The sequence below is a fragment of the Apodemus sylvaticus genome, chromosome 12 (assembly GCF_947179515.1).
Source record: "Apodemus sylvaticus chromosome 12, mApoSyl1.1, whole genome shotgun sequence".
Classification (NCBI taxonomy): Eukaryota; Metazoa; Chordata; class Mammalia; order Rodentia; family Muridae; genus Apodemus; species Apodemus sylvaticus.
Genome location: NC_067483.1, coordinates 81925804 through 81949030, shown reverse-complemented (window position 1 = coordinate 81949030; position 23227 = coordinate 81925804). Strand labels below are relative to the sequence as shown.

General features: G+C 39.6%; 1 protein-coding gene across 1 annotated transcript in view; it reads right to left on the bottom strand.

Moving 5' to 3' along the window:
* Positions 1-23227, bottom strand: part of Fmn2 (formin 2) — a 339622-nt gene that overhangs the window by 296451 nt on the left and 19944 nt on the right. Inside the window, exon 2 of the mRNA XM_052201126.1 lies at positions 4667-4833. Coding sequence (XP_052057086.1) covers positions 4667-4833 — 167 coding nt within the window. The remainder of the gene's footprint in view (positions 1-4666; positions 4834-23227) is intronic.

The following is a 23227-nucleotide window of genomic DNA, read 5'->3' as shown; positions in this document are numbered from 1 at the left end:
CACTAGAGAGGTAGTATACAGCCAATGAATATGGCAAGGAGGAAAAAAATCACTTCTAGCTGGGAAATGAAATTCCTATTTTGTGTGTTTGTTTTTTAATTCCAAGTGACAATTAACCATCTTCCAAGATAACATGGCTGGCTCTAGTCTCTATCACTAGGGTAAGTAAGGTGACACATGAGAAATAACCAGATTAACTTAAAAAGAGAAAGAGAAAGGTTCATTGGTAGAATCCTTTCCTCACATGTCTGGGACCTGAGTTCATCCTCTAGCATCTCAATAATAAATTAATAATTTAAAAAATGTAAATAGGGGAATGAGATATCCTGGGTTTTTTTTTTTTCGGTTTATTCCAGTTTCATATTTACTAAATGAAAAGGCCTTTTAATTCTGAGCTTTATTGAGGGAAATAAAATTAATTTGGTAGTAGCTTTCAGAAAAAAAAGCAAGTGCTAGACTGTCATGTGAACTTCTGGACAATATGAAGGAACTCATTCACAGATCTACTCATCCCAGCTAGGGCAACAATGACATTCAAAATAACAATTCTGTGGAAATCCAACATGTCAAACCAACAGCCTTATCATGCTTGCTTACATAGCAAGGGGAGGGATGCTACAGTGGGGTGAACTCCCTAAACAGCTACATCGATGAAAACTCTCATTCCAGCTTGGCTGACAATGTCCCTTCAACTGCAGAGACAAAGTTCCATGCCCCTTCAGTTAATCTTGCACACACCATATATTCTATCACCTTCCAAGACCCCAAGGCCACCCGAAATTTGGACAGAGTTACATACAGCTGAGAAGAGTAGCTGGAATCTGAATGACCCCACTCTGACCCCCTTCTTCTATGGGGGCTAGATTTTGAGAGTACCTTGCAAAGAATCACAACTGCTCTCATGAAGATGGCAAAGGCTGTTATAATTAGATAATAGCATGCAATATAGACACAGCTAGTGTTTCCCTCTACCTGTATTGTGTTTACTATATCTCTAAATTCTGTATTGATAGCTACCTGAATCTAGTTCTATAATAATCCACACAGTAGTCCCCTAGTTCTGTCTCCAGAATCAGCTCCCAAAGAGATAAGCAGAAACTTTTAAAACTATCTCATTCTTTCCACAAGAGAAAAAGATTTACCTAGCAGTGATTAGCTGCTATGCTATTTAATAACTTTCAAAAGAAAGAAAGAAAGAAAGAAAGAAAGAAAGAAAGAAAGAAAGAAAGAAAGAAAGAAAGAAAGAAAGAAAGAAAGGAAGGAAGGAAGGAAGGAAGGAAGAAAGAAAGAAAGAAAGAAAGAAAGAAAGAAAGAAAGAAAGAAAGAAAGAAAGAAAGAAAGAAAGAAAGAAAGAAAAAGAAAGAAAGAAAGAAAGAAAGAAAAGAAAGAAAGAAAGAAAAGAAAGAAAAAAAAGAAAAGAAGGAAGGAAGGAAGAAAGAAGGAAGGAAGGAAGAAAGAAGGAAAGAAAGAAAGATAGACAGAAAGCAAAGAAAAGAAGGACAGAGGGAGGGAGAGTGGAGGGAGGGAGAGAGAGAGAGAGAGAACTTAAAATAAGGTTCACAGGGGAAATTTTCTAAACAGAACCATAAAGGCTCACTTTCTAAGATCAAGAATTGATAAATGGGACCTCTTGAAACTGGAAAGCTTCTGTAAGGCAAAGGACAGAGTCAATAAGACAAATCAACAACCTACAGATTGGGAAAAAATGGTCACTAACCCCACATCCTATCCTCATATCCAAAATATATAAAGAACTCAAGAAGCCACCAAAAAAACAAACAACCCAATCAAAAAATGGAGTATAGAACTAAACCAAAAATTCACAACAGAGGAATATTGAATGGCTGAGAAACATCTAAAGAAATGTTCAAAGTCCTTAGTCATCAGAGAAATGCAAATTAAAATGACCCTGAGATTCTACCTCACACCAATCAGAATGGCTAAGATCAAAACCTCAGGTGGCAGCATGTGTTGGCAAGGTCATGGAGAAAGAAGAACACTCTATTGCTGGTGGGATTACAAACTGGTACAACCACTCTGGAAATCAATCTGGATGTTCCTCAGAAAATTGGAAATAGATATACCTGAAGACCCAGCTATACCACTCTTAGGAATATAGCCAAAAGATGACCTACCATGCCACAGGGGCACGTGTTGCACTATGTTGATAGTGGCCTTGTTTGTGATAGCCAGAAACTGGAAACAACCCAGACGTCCAAGGACAGAAGAATGGATACAGAAAACGTGGTTCATTTACACAATGGAATACTACTCAGCTATTAAGAACAAGGACATCCTGACTTTTGCAGGCAAATGGATGGAACTAGAAAATATCATCCTGAGTGAGGTAAGACACAAAAGGACATAGTATGTACTCACTAATAAGTGGATATTAGCCAAAAAATAAGTATAGGAATACCCAAGATACAGCCTGCAGATCTCAAAAAAGGTCAACAAGCTGACAGGCTGAAGAGAGGATGCCCCAGTCCCACTTGGGTGGGAGAAAAAAGAAATCACAAGGGGGGAGGGAGGGATGGACCTGGGAGGGAAAGTAGTGGGGGAGGTTTGGAAGAGGGGAACATGATGTGGTATTGGGTGGGCGAAAAGGCCTGAAGCCCTGAGGGCCAGCAGAAAAAATGGAAAAAGGTAAACTTGGGAGGTAGGAGGTTGGGGGACCCTCCAGAATGAACCAGGTGAGAGATCCTCAGGAATCAAAGGGAAGGACCTTAGACAAAATGCCCTACAGTAGGGAGAGGGAACTTGTAGAAGCCACCTCCAGAAGAAAGTCAGGGCATTAAGTGAGGGAGGGGGTTGCCATCCCACAGTCAAAACTCTGATCCATAATTGTTCTTGTCTGAAAGAACTGCAGAGATGGAAATGGAGAGAAGCCTGAGGAAAAGAAAGTTCTGAGACAGGCCCAAAGTGGGATGCAGCTCAAGGGGAGGCTCCAAGGCCTGACACTATTACTGAGACTATGAAGCACTCACAAAAAGGGGCCTATCATGACTGCCCTCTGATAGACACAACATGCAGCTGAAAGAGTCAGATGCAGATATTTCCACCCAACCAATGGACAGAAACTGCCTACTCCTGTGGTTGAATTAGGGAAAAGCTGGAAGAAGCTGAGGAGGAGGGCGACCCTATTGAAGGACCAGCAGTCTCAATTAATCTGGACCCCCGGGATCTCTCAAACACTGGACCACCAACCAGGCAGCATATACCAGCTGATATGAAGCCCCCAACACATATACAGCAGAGGACTGCCGGGTCTGGCTTTAGTCAGAGAAGATGCACCTAACCCTCAAGAGACTGGAAGCCCCAGGGAGTTTAGAGGTCTGTTGGGGTTGGGGATGGGGACATTCTTGTAGAGACAGGGGGGCAGAGAAGAGGTATGGGATGTGGGACAGTCAGAGGGTGGACCAGGAGGGCACTAAAATCTGGAGTGTACAAAAATAAATAAAATAAATAAAAGATAAAAAATATGCAAAAACAAAGAAGGTTCACAAGTCATGGAGTTATCTAGAAATTTTCTCACAAGTCAGAACTAAAATCTCAAAATAATTTATGAGATTTCTTCTGCACTACTAAAAGGGCGTGGGAAAGATCACCAGTTAGGATTGGTTAGCAGGAAGAAGAGTGGCCAAGCATGGACATTGTTCTTTGATTCTGGGAACAAAGATAGCCTCACTGTATAGCTCAAACTGAAACTCTTGTTCTTCCTGCATTCCTTCCAGGAGTTGGGATTATGGCCATGAGCCACCAAACCTGGCTCTATAACTAGCTTTTGACCTCAGCCTCTGTTCACATTCACTGTCTTTAGAGGTAGATTTAGCAAATATGAAGAAAAAAATGTAATTACCTATGTAATCAGAATTCAATGTCCTCAATCATTCAATTTTTGGGCTCTGCAAAAGAGATCCACCCAGACCACCCAGCTTCTCATGAAAGATGCACATATGAGAATTCTCAGATTTAGGTGCATCCTTGAAAACATGCTATGCATGCACCACATACCTGAGGAAGTTAACACTACTCTGGTTGGAAGGTGCTAATCCGGGAGTGCTGATGTTCATGATGCCTTCCAATCATGCCTTTTGAGTTCCTCACTATTAACCCTTACTGAGTCAGGGCACCGGTAAGGGCAGATGCGATTGCTTCTTCTTGCCAATGATTAGTGCACAAATGATCTGGGAAAACACATAGCATTCTAGTGCCCATGGAAACCTGTGATCCACGGGGACTAGTATATTTGCCCTTTGGTACCGCTTCTGAAGGAATGTCTCTGTGACCAACACAGAAATACTGATGTGTATGGTATGGTCCAGGGAGTACCCTTTGCCTATGTATCTTCAGTCTCTACCAGAAAGAAGAATTCTGAACGATCTTTATAAGCCTAATTAAAGCAGGCTAGAAAACTAAGGGACTGGGTTTCTTTTGTTTCTTTGTTTTGTTTAGTTTTTTGAAAAGGGGATTTGCAAACTACATTGAATGCCCTAGTCCAAAGAAAAATATAGAAAAGACAATCTGCTCCCTTGAGTGGCCCAGGGGAGAGGAAGCTTGCATCACATGTTGTTTTTAAATTGTCAGGTGATTGGGCAGACACACATCACAGCTGCTACTCCAACTGCAGTCCACCCTCCAGACAGAAATGGATTCTCCTACTTACATCAAAAGGAGCTGAACTTGACCCAGCGTTCTGATTGCAGGGTTCCCTGAAGCAGTCACTAAACGGAAGTAGAAGACCCATGGCAATGATCCGGGAGCAAAACTTTTCTGCTTCTTCTGGAGGCCCGTTCTCCTGCTGGCTAAACAGCTTCTCCAACAGTGTTCGCCCTGAAGAGGAAACACAGTCATTAGAGGGGAGCTTGGCAGATCACCTGGCAAGGAACTCTCCCGAGAGGATAGTAAACATCACTAGTGAGCAACGGTCTCCAAGGCTACTTGTGTGCAGAAAGGAGCCCAATGAACAAAACGGCAGTGTGAGGCCAAACACCACATAGGAAAAGGCAAGAAGGTATGTTCTCCCAGGCTCCCAAACACATCTTGCCTCAAAAAACAATGGTCTCTATTACTGACTATATATTCTCCATCTGAAAAGAACCTCCATCCCTTTGGGATTTAATTAAGCAATTCTCCATGTGTATATATTTTTCCCCTGCCTTCAGAGTATTCTTTGAGGAAGCAGTAACTCAAACTGCCACCATTTGGGGCCTCGAAATGTCAGAGACTGACTGACATTCACAATCTCAGACCCAGCACTAGGGAAAGGAAGAGAGTGAGGCACAGACAAAGGTATCAGCCCATAAAACAGCCAAGAGAGCTGGCTAGGAAATAAAAGTCATCCTGAAGAAGAAAAAGATTTAAATGTTTTCAGTTGCTCCATAGAAACAGCTGTGTGTGGGGTCTGGAAAGATGGCTCGGCCATTAAGAGAACTGGCTCCTTTTACAGAGAACCCTGGTTCTGTTCCCAGAATCTACATGGTGACCCACATTCAGCTATGGCTCCAGTTAGACGAGATCCTTTTCTGGCTTCTGCAGGCACCCATCACATACATGAGACACACAAACACACATACAGGCAAAACACTCATACACAGAATACAATAAAGTCAAAGTCCAAATCATTTTTAACACAAGAAACAGCTTTATATTGAGCATCTAAAGTTAAAATATTTTGTTATTTCTCCAGAGAAGAATCATTAAGAAGGAAGGATACAGCAGAGAGGGAGGTTCCACAGAAATCAAGACAGAAAAATGGCAAGATACAGAGAACAAATGTGGACTGCTCAGAAATAGACTGGACATATGTGTTATAACTCCTCTATGCAAGGCTTGGGGAACATCAAAAGAGAGGGGCAGGAGGACTGTAAGAGTCAGAGATCTGGCCAGGCGGCGGTGGCCTTTAATCCCAACACTTGGGAGGCAGAGGCAGGTGGATTTCTAAGTTCAAGGCCAGTCTACAGAGTGAGTTCCAGGACAGTCTGGGCTATACAGAGAAAAACAAAAACAAAAACAAAACCGAGTAAGAGATCTGGAGGACAGGGGTAAATCAGTGACTTCTAGGTGTGGCAGTAAAGGACTGCTGTACTGAAAAAGGAGGGACACCCCATGCCCCACCCAGAGCCTAGAAGCTGCTGCCAATTGATGGCTGCTAAGAGAGACAGACACTAGAAGACTAGGTCTTGCTGGCCCATGCCTCAACCTTCCTTATGCCTTAGAATCATCTTGGAGGAACAGAGTGATGGGCACCTTGGGCACCTCTACTCCACTGGTCACTGATTCTAAAGATAGACAGACATGAAAGTCAAGGATCCAGTCTCTAATCTATTTTTAGTGACTACCTAGAGCATTGTTCTGGTGACCTCACTGAATTTCTGTCCTACACTACTAATCTTATGTATTATTGAGGACAGGCTGCAGGTTGACCAGAAGTTCCTCTTTAGATGGCCATGAAACTGGTTCAACTGAAGATCACAGCCTAAGTGATCAACAGTCTGAGACCAACTCAAACTTTACAAACTCCCATTGTGTGCTAAATGACACACCCTCTAGAAGCATGACAGTTGACTACGGCCATACAATGACTAAAGGTATTATAAAGGGAGAGAAAAGAGTTAACATCCAACTCCTGGTATATTTCTAACAAGACTCTAACATGAAATCCTCTATTTGCCTATGCCTTCCCCCTCACATCTTTTACAACTTAACTAAAACTGCTTTTTCCCATGGTTTGAGAATTTAACTTGAAACATTATTTCCCATTTCTAATCTTGGTCAAAAGTAAAAGTTTCCCTTGATGCCCAATGGGTACATGGTCTTGTTATAAGCTCCACAATTCTGGGAAATAAAGTAAAATTGGGATACCCAGTTTCAGGTGAAAATTTGATATAAACTACTAATATTCCAACACTCATAAATTCAGAAATTTGTATAATATTTTTTCTACATCCACAAACTAAATCAGAAGAAAAAGAAAAAAACTTTTGGGTCCTTTCCACATCACAAGTCTCCTCTATTCTTGATTCCTATAATTTCTCCCTCTCGTGAGTTCATCTTTCCACTTTAAACCAAAATCAAGAATCCTGAAAACCTCTATGAGTCCCTTCCAAACCATTGTAGATCCCTCTATGAACTCTTTTACATAAATGATTTTACTTAAAGGATTGTGTATTATTTGGATTGTGTATTATTTTTAATATCTAATCCTGCACTTAAGTGATACATTTCCTTAGAGCACACAGCTTGAAAATATGATCATTTATAGAAAGGGAAAATTAAATATTTGGAGAATGCATCAAATATTATGATGCTATTGAATAAGGCATATTTATTAATATTCTAGTCAGAATATAGAAAAGAATTGTACACACACACACACACACACACACACACACTTTCTTTTGCCCTTCTGCCCTACTGTAATTCTTTAAGACATCACCTTTCTATTGCTTGGCATTCTAAATTTGAAAGAGAGGCTTCAACTTAATAACAAAGACATTAACTGCTAAATGGTCTTGCTTTATAAGTCATAGCACCTGATACCCTCTGAAGTACTCACTCCTTTCTAAAGTTCTATGGTTAAACAGCATTTATTGTGCCACGAGCTACCACAGAACACACTCATTGAGTGGAGAAGTAATACATCTGAAGAAAAATGCAAAGCGGGAGCTGAGCAGAGATAGAGGCCCTTTGTAGCCCTCTGACAAAGACACACAGAGGCCAACTGAGAAAGACCTCCCAAAGATATCAGCTCCTAGACGATCCTTCCGTTCAAGAATTGTGGCACAGCGAAGATCCCTTTCCCCTTTCTGAACCTGCTTTTTTAATCCAGTCACCTCTGTTTCTCAACATTTTGTCTCTCAACTTCAGCAGCCAGACTTTAATTCCAGAAATGAAATGCCACTGTAGCTACTTAGATATTAGAGGGCTTGGAGGTCACCAAGAATGGACTTTTCTCTCCTAATTGCCAGCTTATATAACCAAAATATAAAAATGCAGGGTTCTGATTACTGGCCAAATGGATGAAGTCTTACTAACATCCCTGATTTGGGTTCAGACCTAATTTCCTCAACTATATATCATCTGCTGTTAACTATTTAAACCTTATAAGATCACTCTTTTTCAATCCCAGGGCTTTCTGGTACTGTCTCTCCTTAAGAATCAATTCAAATTGATCTATCAATCACCTGGCCAGGAAAACATCCCTTAGGAAAAAGCTTCCTGTTTAAGAGACTTTAGAAATAGCACACCACAAAATGAGGCATGGTGCAACATGCCTATAATTCCAGTTTTGAAAGGTGATGGTAGAAGAGTCAGACATTCAGGGTTGTTTTGGTTCAAAGCATGTTCAAGGCCAGCGTAGTCTACATGAGCCCCTGTCTTAACAGAAAGAAAAAGCCTGAGGGAAGAAGAAGAAAGCAATATGACTACTACCTAAGATGCAGATTAACACAATAGTTTCTTCAGCCATCTGATGAGAGAGGGGTACCATCTTCTGTATTAAAGGCTTCTATGCTGTTATTCGTGTGTATCATTTGAATTCTCTCAACAGTATTGAATAGAAACAGGGAACCAAGAAGAGTCCTGAGCGACAGCCGAGTGACAAGACTGCTCCAGACAATCTGTTCTATAAAGAACCAAACAGTCTATGTTTGTAGCTTTGGGGCAGCATGAGTGGCTGCCATATATTCTTGCCTGATTGGATTGTTGGAAAACACTTTTGAAAATAGAGCATGGGTTCTCAGCTCAGAGTTTTATAAAACTAGACTCTAATCTACACGTTGGATATGAGAAGTAAATTTTGTGTTGCTTGCTGTGTGATTTATAAGTCAACCCAAGGCCTCCCATAAGGTAGAGAAGTCCCCTTACCACTGAGCTACAGAGTCTACTCCTAAATTTCAATCATAACATAAAATTCTGTCAAAGCACTAGACATGAATGTTCACGTCTCTTCCTATTTCTGTCTATTAAACAAAACTAGTCTCAAAATGTGACTTCAAAATGCAGCACAACAAGGCAAGCAAAAATAATGTTTATTTTGCCCTCTCTCAGTCATTAGGACATCCTTTGATCTCCCAATGCATTTTAAGTTTAATAAAAGATTTCTTCTTTACAGACCTGAAGCTTATCTGTACCTAACTAGAATTACTACCTAGGAAAGTGCACCCCAAATCTCAAGTGGTTAATTATCAGAGCACACCCATTGTGCACAGGATACAAAGTGGTTGAAAACAGCTCTAATATGACTATGATTCTTTTGTATGACACTGTGCAGCAACAGTGACAACAGAAAGCCAGGAAACAGGACTTGGTGTCTGTGTGAACGTAGCAGAGTAAATAAGCAGGTGCCCAAATAATACCAGTAATCAAAGGGAGCGCAAGAGAGGGCACTAAAGCTCTCTTAACTCTGGTTGGATGATGCAAAATAAGTCCTAAGTTATTTATCTGTAATTTCCCACCTACAATTATGTATTTATGCAAACCATAGCTCTCAAGTCAAACGGAACAAGATGGCTTACTCTGGAGCATTTATGAGTGACTATGTTCCAACAGATTCTGGTTACCTCATATGCCTTGTTCCAACATGTTAATAATTTCATTAAGTTTTTACAGTAATAAAACAAAGAAAGTCATAAATCAAGGCTTTTACTGGGGTGTTATGGTACACACTTCAATCCTAGTACTCATGAGAAAGAAGCAAGTTGAGTTCTAGCCCAGCCAGGGCTACATTGGCAAGTTCCAGGCCATACCACATAGTGAGACCAAGTCTCCAGATTTAAAAAAAAAAAAATTCAATCAAAACAAACAAACAAACAAACAAAGATAAAACAAACAATGACAACAATGAACCTACATAAGAGGGACAATCAGGTAGGCAGGTTACAACCAAGCAAGGAAATCTGTTACAGACTTCACATGCTATAATGACATCTGATTGATAACATTCTTAGCCTGTGGGCTGGTGATGATCACAGGGATATTAGGTTAAATATAGAAGGTACTACACGCAGTGAGTCAGCCTTTTCTAATCTTTAACACAGTCTACCTTTTGACTGGGAACTTCAGTTCAGCTGGGAACTCTTTAAACGCTGTGTGTAATAATTCAGTGTTGTGAGTGAGGTCGCTGACCCATGCCTGGAGCAGCAGCCCAGGTCACTATCACTGGATGCCAGTAGCACAGGAACCCTGTTCCCAGTTGTAACATCAAAGAAATATCTCCAAACAAATATGCTCAAGCCAACCATGCCCAGAGAAATTCTCTACCTGTTCAAACAATGCTATTTTGGCTGCCCCTTGAGGACCTCACAAGAAGGATCTTAACTTCAATGTATACATATTTGAGGGATAAGAAAGTAGGTGGGTATTGTCCTTGAGCCAGACAAACATTTTCAAATGATTTAATATCCTTCAAAAGCATAAGCTACTGTATCACCTGCTACTCTGATTCCTTTCTACTCTCCTTTAACCTCTTAACATGTCCTCTTCAACCCTAACATTCAATAAGTATTACATCCTTTAACTCCTATTTTCCAGAGAAAGTCCAGACTAGGGATGTAGCTCACTAGAAGATGTCTAACCAAGTATGTATAAGAATCTAGACTGGACCCCACAAAAAAAAAAAAAGAATAACAGATTAAAAAAAAGAGGATATGAGGATATTTTTGCTGAAGCAGACATGCAATAGGATGTTTTGCTGAGAACAGACATGTGATGTTTTGCTGGAAGCTGCCTGGAAAAAGGGCATGTGATATTTTGCTAGACCAGTTGCTTGAGACAACACATGATGTTTGGAAAGGGTATAAAAATAACCCAACAGACAATGCCCAATGCTGCCTTGCCACTCTTTGCTGATCTTCACTGGGCTTTGCTGATGCTGTGGAATTGGTTTGCCTTGCCTTCTTCCTTCATCATTGCTTGTCATGACTTCATAAAGAGAAATGCACCAGAGAACTTCTGGAAGTTTTTTGGTGGTGTCTTGACACTTCTATGGACTTGGTCCTACAGGCAGAGCCTCGCAGTTTCTTCTGGATTGAACTGTTGTTGCTGATTAGGGAATGGCGTTTGCAGGTAGATGGAGCCACCACTGCTGATTCATGTGAACTGACCTGCTGCTGTTCTCACAGTAAAGATTGGAATCACCCCAAAGAACTATTTCTAAACAGGTCTTTTTGCCTTACTAACATTTCCTCTCCACTACCTGGTGGGTGGTAGGCTTGAAGGGAGGTTAAAGAGTTTAAGTTCCCTTATTAAACTAGGTTTTGAAAACATAAGCCTACAGGATAGTCATTGACTATATCCCTTTAGTTATGGCTCAGTAGATTCTAATTTGTCTTTCATCTGTGCTATGAAACAGAAACTGCTAAGCAATGTAGAACCTTCAAGTCAGACTTTCCATTATGATACCAAGCACTTGTGGAAAACAACTTAAATGAAAGATTTATTATTTTGGTTCCCTATTACAGTCCATAGTTCATGAGTAACTCCAGATGTAGGATTCATCTCAAGATTATAGCAGATGAGGTATATAGAAGAGACAACTCACCTGACAGTGAGCAGAATGCAGAGAGGAAAATCCAGAGACAAAACATCCCCATGAGGCCATCTCCAGCTAGACACCACCTACTAAGGTTTGTATCATTGCCCCAAATATCACAATCAGCTGGCTTCAACACACGAATGAGGAGTGTACATTCCACACTCAAACTAAAACACAACAAATGACATTTTTTCCAATTGCTCCTTTTTAACCATTTGGTTATTATCCTGAGCCATGGTTATTTACATGAATAAGAGCAATATTTATGCAAGATTTCACTGAAAAAATTATTTGCCCAGAATAAAAATGAAGAAAATGCTAAAGTACTATCTACTCTTGTATTAGAGAAACCATTAGTTTTATTTCTGAGATGAGAGAGATACTCACTGACCTGCTCTCTTCTCACACATTCATTCATTCTGCATTAGTGAGTCAGCTGACTTTCTTGCTGTCCTCACTACTATTTCTTAGGACCAGTTGAAGTCACTTTTGTTGGCCCTGGCAGCATCCCTGACATTTGAAGTGTAAATAAAGAATATACCTAATAAAAATAAATAAATAAAAAGAATAACAACATTAAGTAATCAATTTTAAAACCATATAGACAATATCAGGAAAAACATTAACAATAATCACCTCTGTGTAGTCAGAAGCACAGAAGGGAGGAGATAGGGAGGAATTTACGTATCTCTGTAATCCTTTTAGTACTATAAAGTATCTTTCATTGAACATACTACTTTTTTTTCCAATTGCTCCTTAAGACATTATTTTTTCCGGTTGCTGCTTTCTTCCCATGTGTACCCATTCTATTTTCTCTACTTTGCTGCCTACTTTCCCTCAATTTTTTCTTTTCTGGATTCCCTATCAACATGCTTATATGTTCTGCCAAATGCTACAGACATCACTCTTTCATAGTGCCTCTTATAATTCTGTGCATATACATACACTCCTTTTTATGAAATTGTCCAGCCTTGCTTGAAGTGGAAACTTAAGGGTTCTTTGAAAAGTCAGTTGTGTTGGATGGTGTTTTGCTAAGGAAAACATGTGAAGGAAGTTTCCTGAAACAGAGACAGGAGAAAGCAAGCTAAAGCAAGCAGGGGAAAGGACACATAATGAAAGAGTCTTTGCTAACCTGCTGAGGCATGTATTGGTCTGCCTCATGTTGCATAGTTGAGCTCCATTTATTGGGACTCCATAGAGAGAAACAAGCCCAAAAAAAACTTCTGGTGATAAGCTGCAGTTTCTTGCTACTTCTGCAGACTCAGACTGATTGGCAGAGTGATATCAGCTGAGACAAACGCTCAAGATGCATGCTGAGGATGAGTGGAGGGCACATGATGTTTGGAAAGAGCATAAAAAGAACTGGAATGACAGTGAAAAAGGCAAAGCTTGGCTAATTTATAGAGCTAGCTGTGTACTGCTTGACTGGTTTCTTGATTTTGATGATCTTTGCTTCTCTGAGAGAGGCAAAGCCTAGAACTTCTTGCATTCCTGCTGGTTCCTCCACTTGACTTATGCCCAGGGTGAGGTCTGGCTCTCTTTGGTAGGTCATGTCACAGCTGCTGATTTTTGTATGCTATCCTGACTCTACCAAACTCAACTGCTGATATAGCTGCCACAGTTGACCTGTGAACTGAACTGCTGACTTCTAGACCACACAGATGGGAGTTGGTCCAAAGAACCTTTCTAAACAGATTCATCCTTTCTTTATAAATAAATAAAAAGAATAACAACATTAAGTAATCAATCTTAAAACCCTCTATCCTTTCTTTTCTACTACCTCTGGTGCATGGTGGGCTAAAAGAGAGGCTAAAGCATTTAAGAACAGTCATTAAACATAGGCATTGAAAAAGTTAAAGTTATACTTGGACTAGTCATATGGACATAAGTATCACTATAACTAGACAGAAGGTAAAGACAGGTACTGAAAACTGTGAAGGGTATAAAATAGGAGGGAAGACTTGGGAAGATGATGAGAACTCAAAAAAGTCATTGAATCAGTGCCCTTACTAAGTTTCTTCCTGGTATTTCTAAACCTAAAACAACCTGAAAACCAGAAGTGTCACCCATCTTATGGCCAGGGAAATTTTAAGGAGTCGATTCATCAACCACAAATGTCTAATTTAAGAGTGATATATCTATCATAGGATTAGTAAGAGTATTAGATAAGAAAATTTATGTAAAACATTTAGCATAAACTCTGAAATAATAGAGTATGGATTAGTGGCACCTTAGGAACAAGGCAAATCTAAAGTGTCCAACAATAGAACACACTTGTTTGCATTTTGTTTTAAAGGGTATTTTAAATTTCATTACACTTATTTATTTATTTGTGTGTGTGTGTGTGTTCGCGCATGCATGAGCGCGCGCGCGCACACACACACACACACACACACACACACATGCAACTATACATTGCCACAGTGAATGTGAACAGTCAGTTCTCAACTAATACACACTATGCCCTAAATATGAAATTCAGTCTGGCTTGATGTCAGACACCTTTACCCACGAAGCCATTTTATGGGTCTAATTTGCATTTTCCTGAGACAGTTTCTCACTATGAAGCCTTCACTAAACTGGAACTCAGTATGTAGATTAGGCTGGTATCAAACTTGTAAATATCCTCCAGCTTTATCCCCTTAAGTGCTAGAATTACAGGCAGCTGTCACTCTGCTGGCAATTTTTAGTAGATTGTACAGATGCCCTCATATAACATGACAGGAAGTTATATAACTATTAAGTATCATTCTATTCCAGAAATAAAAATACCTGAATTCAGTATATTCAAGTCACATTGAAGATATTAAAAGGATTGGGAAAAATAAAAAAAACTCTCATAGTTAGACAATGCTAGGAACCAAATATACAATAGCAGAGAATTGTTCTTTTATTTTTTTATTTTTATCTATCTATCTATTTATTTATTTATTTATTTTTGGGTGTTTTTTTTTTTTTTTTTTTTTTTTTTTTTTTTTTTTTGCTTTTTTCGAGACAGGATTTCTCTGTATAGCCCTGGCTGTCCTGGAACTCACTCTGTAGACCAGGCTGGCCTCGAACTCAGAAATCCGCTTGCCTCTGCCTCCCAAAGTGCTGGGATTAGAGGCGTGTGCCACTACTGCCCGGCTAAGCAGAGAATTAATGATAAAAATAAGGGAGCATTTATCCTGCCTTTTCCTGTATTAAATTTTATTTTGAGGTGCAAAAAAAAAGTACCTAATGAATAATGAAAGGTATTCAGAAAAGAAAAACATCAACCCAAGGGTGCAAAATAAGTGACAGAATTAGAAAAATGTCATTCTGAGGTCCTCAGTAGGATAATGTACACTTAGAGAATATCAAAGGCATAGAAAATTCATTGTAGGGGGGAAAATAAACTGGGATTTTTGAAAAATAGAGGCAGGAAAGCTGTTATCTCCACACCCAGAGATTGTTCATATCTGTAATAGAAATGAAAAAGCTACACATGCAGCCTACTGATGTTGGAGATTTTGAATCAAAAATTCCACCAATCATGAATGAATACATGCTGATCCCAAAACCTAATCCTGTGTTAGAATGCACCTTATTGTACATTTTACGTAACACAGACTGCTGAAAGTGACTAGGTACTCCAAATAGTCAAGTTTGTTTATATCCAATTGATCCCATTATAGCCTATAGCTGTCCTTCAATATCCATGGAGAAATAGTGCCAGGGGCCCTGCCTTGGACCATAGACATCAAGGTCCAATGATGCTCAATGTACCATGCTTTCATATAACATCCACACATCTCCTCAAATACTCAAAAATATCTCTATATTAATTATAATTCCCACCACAACATGAATAGATGTGATAACATATTGTCTAGGGAATAAGGAGAAGAGTTCACAAATTTTCATTACATTCACAGTGTTTGTTTTTAATATCTGATCTGAGGTGTTGATTTCAAAATTATTTAATGGACCCTGAATACAGAAGAATGAGGTATAGCTTAGAATTGTTTTTTTAAGAAGTATTATGAAGTATCTGATGCTAAAACAATATTTCTGGAGTTTCTTTTATACTATTTTATTAAAAGGCCATAATAGAGTTAAGGAAAGGAGGATGAAAATACTATGGCATATAAAGCTGAGAAATGGGCTTGTAGGATCCCATTAGATTTCTACAGGGAGGGGTGTAGGGAGCAGTTCTGCTGCTAAGGTCATCTTCCCCAATTGGTTATTGATCTATCAGTAAAGAAATCTGGGAAGCCAACTGCTGGGCAGAAGGTTAACGTGGGTCTTCCAGGTCCCAGGAGCAAAAGACAGATGAAAGGAAGAAGATGAGGAATTTTTGACATGTTTTGGAGGGAGAAAAGGCTAGCAGCCATGTGAGGTCTTGGGAGGAGCTGGAGCTATGACCACCACTACAGGAGGGTTGTCAGGGATGGTTGGCAGAGGACTAGCCTCTGAAGTTTAGGGCAGGTGGGAGGAGTAGAGATAAAAATATTATCAAGGGCATATTTTTCCAGATAGGAGATTGTAGTGCCCAGCAATTGTGTCCTAAGGCAAGTTGAAAAGGAACAAACTGTGTGAGTGTGTCTTTTGTCTGAGGTTATAAGGGAAGCTGGGTTGGGGTCACTTCCTGGAGCTAAGGGCAGGTTGAGCTTAAAACTTCATGAAACAGAGAGGGGCAGATTTTCATAGTAAAATAGAAGCAAGATTATCTCAAGTTTGAAACCAGCCTGGTCTATACAGTGAGCTCCAGACCAGCTGTATTATACATTATATGTATGTAGATTTCTCAGAAGGGTAAGGGAAGTCACTCAGGGGTAGACAACTGCTAATATTTGTCAATATTCAGGTTAAATTCCAAGTACCACATAAAATATTATTAGATTATATAAATTATATGTCTCAAATATTTTCAAAATAATAAAATTAAACAATTGTAAACCCTTGATTTTGCAATAAAGAACCCAGTTTAAGTTTATTAAAGAATAAAGTCTTTGTGATGAGAAATAGAGAACTTTTGTCTTTGCCAGCTGGTTTCTAGTGAAAAATATTGATCACTCCTCTTCTGTCTAGAGAAAGCAATCTGTCAAATCAAGGGATGTGGGCAGAGGCATGAACTTCTGTGTCCCTTGCAGAAGCTGAGGATAGAGGATTCAGTGAGAACACACTCTCATACCTGCAGCATTCCTTAGAGAGCAGGACATGATGATACACACAGTACTTGGGAGACTGAGGCTGAAGATTGTGAATTCAAGGTCAACCTTGAGCATAGAGTAAATCTAAACCAACCTAAACTACATAATAAATAAAAGTGGAGGAACCATTTAAATTCAAGCTGTACAAATTGGCTGACTGAGACGGGAAACCAGTAGTCCATGAGGGTGCATTTTTGTGTTCCACCCCCAAATACATGAACTTACACTTAAAAGGATTCATATTTCTTTCATTTTTCCTCTTATTAAATGAAAACATGTTTTTTATTGATATATTTATTTACATTTCAAATGATTTCCCCCTTTCTGGACCCCCACTCCCCAAAAGTCCCATCAGTCCCCTTCCCTCCCCCTGTTTTCCCACCCAACACTTCCCACTTCCCTGTTCTGATTTTGTTCAATACTGCTTCACTGAGTCTTTCCAGAACAAGGGGCCACTCCTCCGTTCTTCTTGTACCTCATTTGATGTGTGGATTATGTTTTGGGTATTCCAGTTTTCTAGGTTAATATCCACTTATTAGTGAGTGCATACCATGATTCATCTTTTGAGTCTGGGTTACCTCACTTAGTATGATGTTCTCTAGCTCCATCCATTTGCCTAAGAATTTCATGAATTCATTGTTTCTAATGGCTGAATAGTACTCCATTGTGTAAATATACCACATTTTTTGCATCCACTCTTCTGTTGAGGGATACCTGGGTTCTTTCCAACTTCTGGCTATTATAAATAGGGCTGCTATGAACATAGTAGAACATGTATCCTTATTACAGGCTGGGGAATCTTTTGAGTATATGCCCAGGAGTGGTATAGCAGGAAGATGAAAACATGTTAATCATACTAAAAAAAATAGTTATCCTATACATTTAACACAACTATTCGTATCTTTGTTTCATATCAGCCGAGGTATACTCTGTATTTGTTTGGTACAGAGTACCAAAAACAAGCCAACTGGGCAAAGGCACATCTATTGAATGGGCAATATGCACAGCACTGCAGTGGGTAACAGTCTATCATGGAGGGCTGGTATAGATGTTGCCTCTGCCACTTGCACCTGCAAAAGCCTACAGTGCTAGCCAAAGGCATGTAGAATGCTATATAATATAATCCTATGTTACAACCTCTTATAATCCTATGTTACAACCCTAACCTAGTTTCTTCATTCTCATGCTTGAAATAGACATCCTTAATAATCCCTTTCGTTAATACCTTGATAATGAGTTTGAAATAATACCAAGTAAATAATATCTACTACTACTACTACTACCACCACTATTAAAATTTGCGTTAGTCAATGGTTAAAAATAGTTTCTGTTATTCTAGAGTACCTGAGTTCAGTTCATACCAGCTACTGTGGACAGCTCATCAACTACCTATAACCGTAGTTCCAAAAACCCCAATGACTTCTTTCAAACTTACCAGGTACTCATATACGCAAATGGCACACACACACACACACACACACACACTTTGTGGTGGTCCATTAGGAGGTGTGGCCTTGTTGGAGGACATGTGTCATTGTGGGGGTGGGCTTTGAAACACTCCTCCTAGCTGCCCAGACCTGTTTGATCTTTGGATCAAGATGCAGAACTCTCAGCTCCTCCAGTGTCATGCCTGCCTGGACACTGCCATGTTTCCTGCCATGATGATAATGGACTGAACCTCAGAACCAGTAATCCAGCCCCAATTAAATGTTGTCCCTATAAGAGTTGTCATGGTAATGGTGTCTTTGTGTCTGTTCACAACAATGGAATTCCTAAGATACACCTTTTTTTTTTATGCTAAGGATGGAGAAATGACTCAGTGATTAAGACCACTTACAGCTCTTAGAGAAAACCTTGGTTCAGCTTCCAGCATTGCATGGCAGCCCACAATCATCCAACTGTAACCCACCTCCAGAATATCTAATACCCTATTATGGCCTCAAAGAGCATTGATATACATGTGGCACACATGCATACATACATGCAGACAAAACACTCATATACATACATATGGCACACATGCATACATACATGCAGACAAAACACTTATATACACACACACCCAAATAGTTGTTTTTAAAATACAAATCATATACTTTGTCCTGGTAAATGTGGTCAATAAGTATTTGGTTCAACTTAAAAGAAGGAAATTACAAATTTATTGTAAAATTCACTTGAAAGGACAAAGAAAAAGCCCAGATCAAATTATATTCACCTACTTTTACATCCAGTAAACTTTAATTTAAAAGGCAAAGTTTAGTGGGGGACATGGTAACATGTGCCTGTCATGCCTATCATCCCAGGAATAAGGAGACAACAATTTCAGAGACAGCCTGGGGTACATAGTGAATGCCAAGAAAGCCTGTGCTACTTAGCAAGACACTGTCTTAAAAAAGAAAACAAAATTAAACTAAAACTAAAGCAACTAAGAGCACATAGGACCTGCTTGTTAGAATTCCTAACTTCAGATAATTTTTTTATTAAAAAAGCATACATATAAATAATTAATATAGTTAAATTATTTATTTAACTATATTTATGAGACCCATGTTGAAAACAATTCATTTGATGACAGCCTGGAGACTCACTATCCATTAATGTTCCCCAGTAACTCTAAACTCTAACCGATTCTCTCTCTCTGTCTCTCTCTCTGTCTCTCTCTCTCTCTCTCTCTCTCTCTCTCTCTCTCTCTCTGTCAGCTTCTTTCTCTCCCAGCCCTCCCTCCTTCCCTCTCCACACACAGCTTTATAGGGCAACAAACACAGGTTTATGCATATAGAATTTACTTTCAAGTACTAGCTGCAAATGTCCCTCTTACCTCAATAAACAAAACTCAAAGAGCTAGATAAACAGAGGAACAGCTGCTAGGGTAAAAGAAGAAAGAACTATTTATCATCACACTGAAAGACTAATCCTCCAATGTAAGGAAGAATCAAAATCCTCATCTCAGTACTTGAGAGCTGCTAGGTCCTTGACGAGCAACAATGTAAAATGTGGACAAACACACACAGACCCTTGAGGAAAAAAAATATCTCTTGTGTTTTATGAAATGGAGTGGCATATTGCAATAGGAGAAAGCATCTCGGCAGGCTGGTCAAGCCGTTCTCCTGAAGAATCACCACCATAGGACTGGTCTAGTGCAGAAGAAAGTTTACTGGGGGAAGAAAGGGGAACCTGGAGAAAGGGGTAGAGACAGAGTAAGGGGGACAATGAAGAACAGAAAAAGAGGAGAGAGGAAAAGAAAAAGAGAAAAATCTGGCAGGGGAGATGTGAGGTAAAGAGAGGGGGAGATGGAAAGAAATAGAGATGAAGTCAGAGAGAAAGGAAGGGGCGAGGTACTATGGACGCATGCTATAGTGCTTAGAACCTGGCTAGTACCTGGAGGGCCAAGATGCAAGCTGTTGCTAGGCAGCTGTTGAGTGGAGCCTAGAGGAATTGTCAACAACATCATTAATGAATGCAAGCACTCAAGCAATCTCCAATCCTCAACTTCTTGAGTACTTGTTAGTATATCCAGGTACCACAACCTTAAGAAAGCCTTCTTGTGGACAGACCTACTAGGGATAAAAGACATTTGACGTCTGTCAGTATCTTTAAAAACAGGCAGAACAAGGATTTAAAAAAAAATGCCATTGAGCATTAACCCTTGGCTTTAGGCAAGCTAAACCCAGGGCATGCCAATTAGGGTACTTAGCCACTGAGCCACATCCCTAGTCCCAGCAGAGCAGGCATTATCATCAAAGTTTCAAAGAGCTAGCTAAGCAATGCGAAGCTTCCAGAATCTGCCAACATCATAAGACTGGGCAGCAGCAATGCCAAAGCTGGATATCAGCTTTGCTACCCTCATTCTTATTCCAAGGACCTCCTGCTTCTGAGTCAGCCAACAGCTCTGGGGAAAGCTTTTGACAAAAGTTCTGCAGTAAAATATAAAAGAAAAAGACCATGTGGTCTGCACCCTACAGAGGCTTGCAACCTAGTTCAAGTCACGGGAGCCCAAAGAGGAACAGATTTTAAAGTAGTCTGTTTAAAACCAGTTACAAAATGCAGTCAAGTTGTTAAATGCCTTCAGAGGAACTGAGAGGAAGAGGTTGAAAACCAGATACAGTCAAATCCTTAATAATGTACTGTGTGTTAAGGACTATGTAGCCCCAGAGGATAATCAGGAAGAAAGCATGCTGTTTGTTTTAACCAGTGAGAACACACTCAGGTCACACAAGAGCCGGAATCTTAGAGACAAGATGCAGGGCATGGGCTCTTAGCTGGAATAAGCACACAAAGTCAAAAGTCTCTGACTTTCCTTACTGGTACCCTCCCCTCAGTGACAATAGGCAGTTTCTTATTTATCTGGCTTCCATTACCCTAAGTGATACAATTAACTCTTGCCTCTTTCCCTTTCTCTCCTTGTTAAACCTGTTTACAGCCACCGATACTTGAACTCAAGACCTTCTGTTCTCAGCCTTCTGAGTGCTAGGAATACTGATGGGCATCGCCAGACCAGGTTACCTTCATTTATCTGCTTTGTTTTGGTGCTGTTGTTTAAATAGAACACATGACAATAGAGAGCTGTTCTCAACCTTTGGGTCATGACCCATCTGGGGGGTCTAGAGTTAGAGATCCTGAATATTAGATATTTACATTATGAGTCACAACAGTAGCAAAAGTACAGCTGTAGAGTAGCATGAAATAATTTTATGGTCTGAAGTCAACAGAACATGCATTAAATGATTGTGACATTATTAGAAAGGCAAAGAGCCATTACATTAGAGGAACCTCCTCTTCAGAGAGGCAGAAAAGGTAGCCTAGGTTCAAAAGGGGATGTGGGTGGGACTGAGTGAGAGGACTTCCAGTGTAAGATGCAGATTAGAGAAGCAAGAGAATAACAACTACTGGAATCAACTGCTTTCTGGAATCAAATCAAATATGGGCAGAAAAAAAGCATAGTTTATCAGACCATCTATCTAAAGATATACAAATAGGGGCTGGGGGACAACCCAGTAGTTAAGAGTGTTTCCTGCTTTCTGGAGTGCTAGAGGTCAAATACTTACATTGAATGGCTCACAACTGCCTGTAACTCCAGCTCTGGAGAGTCCAACATCTTTGCCTGGCCTTTATGTGCGCTTGCATGAACAGACATACTTATACCCACATGTAGATATAATAATAAAAGTAGTTTGTTTTTTTTTACAAAAATTAGTTACATAAATACAGGGAGGTGAAATACTGCACTTCATTTTACAAGGGGTTTCTTACTCTATCGTCAGGAGTTACTCTCTAGATAGGCCCAAAGAGCTTCAGACTCAGAGTGATTCTTCTGCGTCAGCCTTCCAAATGATATGCTCACAAGTGTGAGCTACGCAGCTGGCAAAGGAATCTACTCCTTTCTTTAACATTTTCCTTTGATTTGTGCATGTAGATGCACACATGCTAAGGAGTGCGTGTGGAGGTCAGAGGGCAGCTTGTGGAAGCCCAATCTCTGTTTCTATCATGTGAACCTCAGGGACCTTGGGCTATTGGGGTTAGCAGTAAGTGCTTTTCCCAACTGAGCCATTTCACAGGCCCAGAATCATGGAGTTTTCAATGACTGGTGGGCAATTTTAAAAAAGTAATGTGAAAAATATAAAATTCTTAGAGTCAAATGAAAAGGAAAGCACAGGAACATTAGAAACACAGCAAAAGCAATTCTAAGGAGAAAGGTTATGGCTATGAGTAATTACATTAAAAAAGTGTTATTATCCTGTGTAAATAAATATGTACCTCAAGATTTTAGAGAGACAAGAAAAAACTAGGTGTTATAAAACAAAGTATAAACATTTTACATAAACTAATGAAACTAAAATGATATAAAGAATCAACGGCACCAAGAGTAAGGTTGTTGAAAGCACAAGATCCACAAGCCCTTAGCCAAACTAACCAACAGAGAGAAAACCTCAATTCATAAGGAATCTCAAAGATAAAGCCACAGCCTTAAGTCAGGTAGATTCTACCAGAGTTTAACTAAAAATTAAAATCTCTGGACTCAAATATAGTTCATAAAATAGAAGGGAAAAGAATCTACCAAAACCCTCTTTTGAAACCAGGATTGCTTCTTTAGTAAACCAGATAAAACTTGCTACTATATATAACAGTCAATCAATCAACAAAAAGAAATAAAGTGAACTATAAAACACTTTCCTTGATGAACCATGTGAACATGGCTAAAACTTTATAAAATATTAGTAAACCAAATTCAACCACACATTTCCAATATCTTATGCTAATATTAAGTTGACTTCATTCCAGGAATGCAAGGGCAATTCAGCATAACAAGCAAAAGTGATAAAGGACAGAAATGGACTGAGGGACGACATCACACAATGCTCTGAGTAGATGCAGAAATGCCTTCTGATAAAGTTCATCATCCATTCCTAAAAAGAATGCTCTGAAGAAACAAAACCAGGGAGGATTATTTCTCTGCATCTACATCCAGTGTTAGACTAAATGGAGTAATTCATGAAAGCTAGTTCCCTAAGATGAGGAA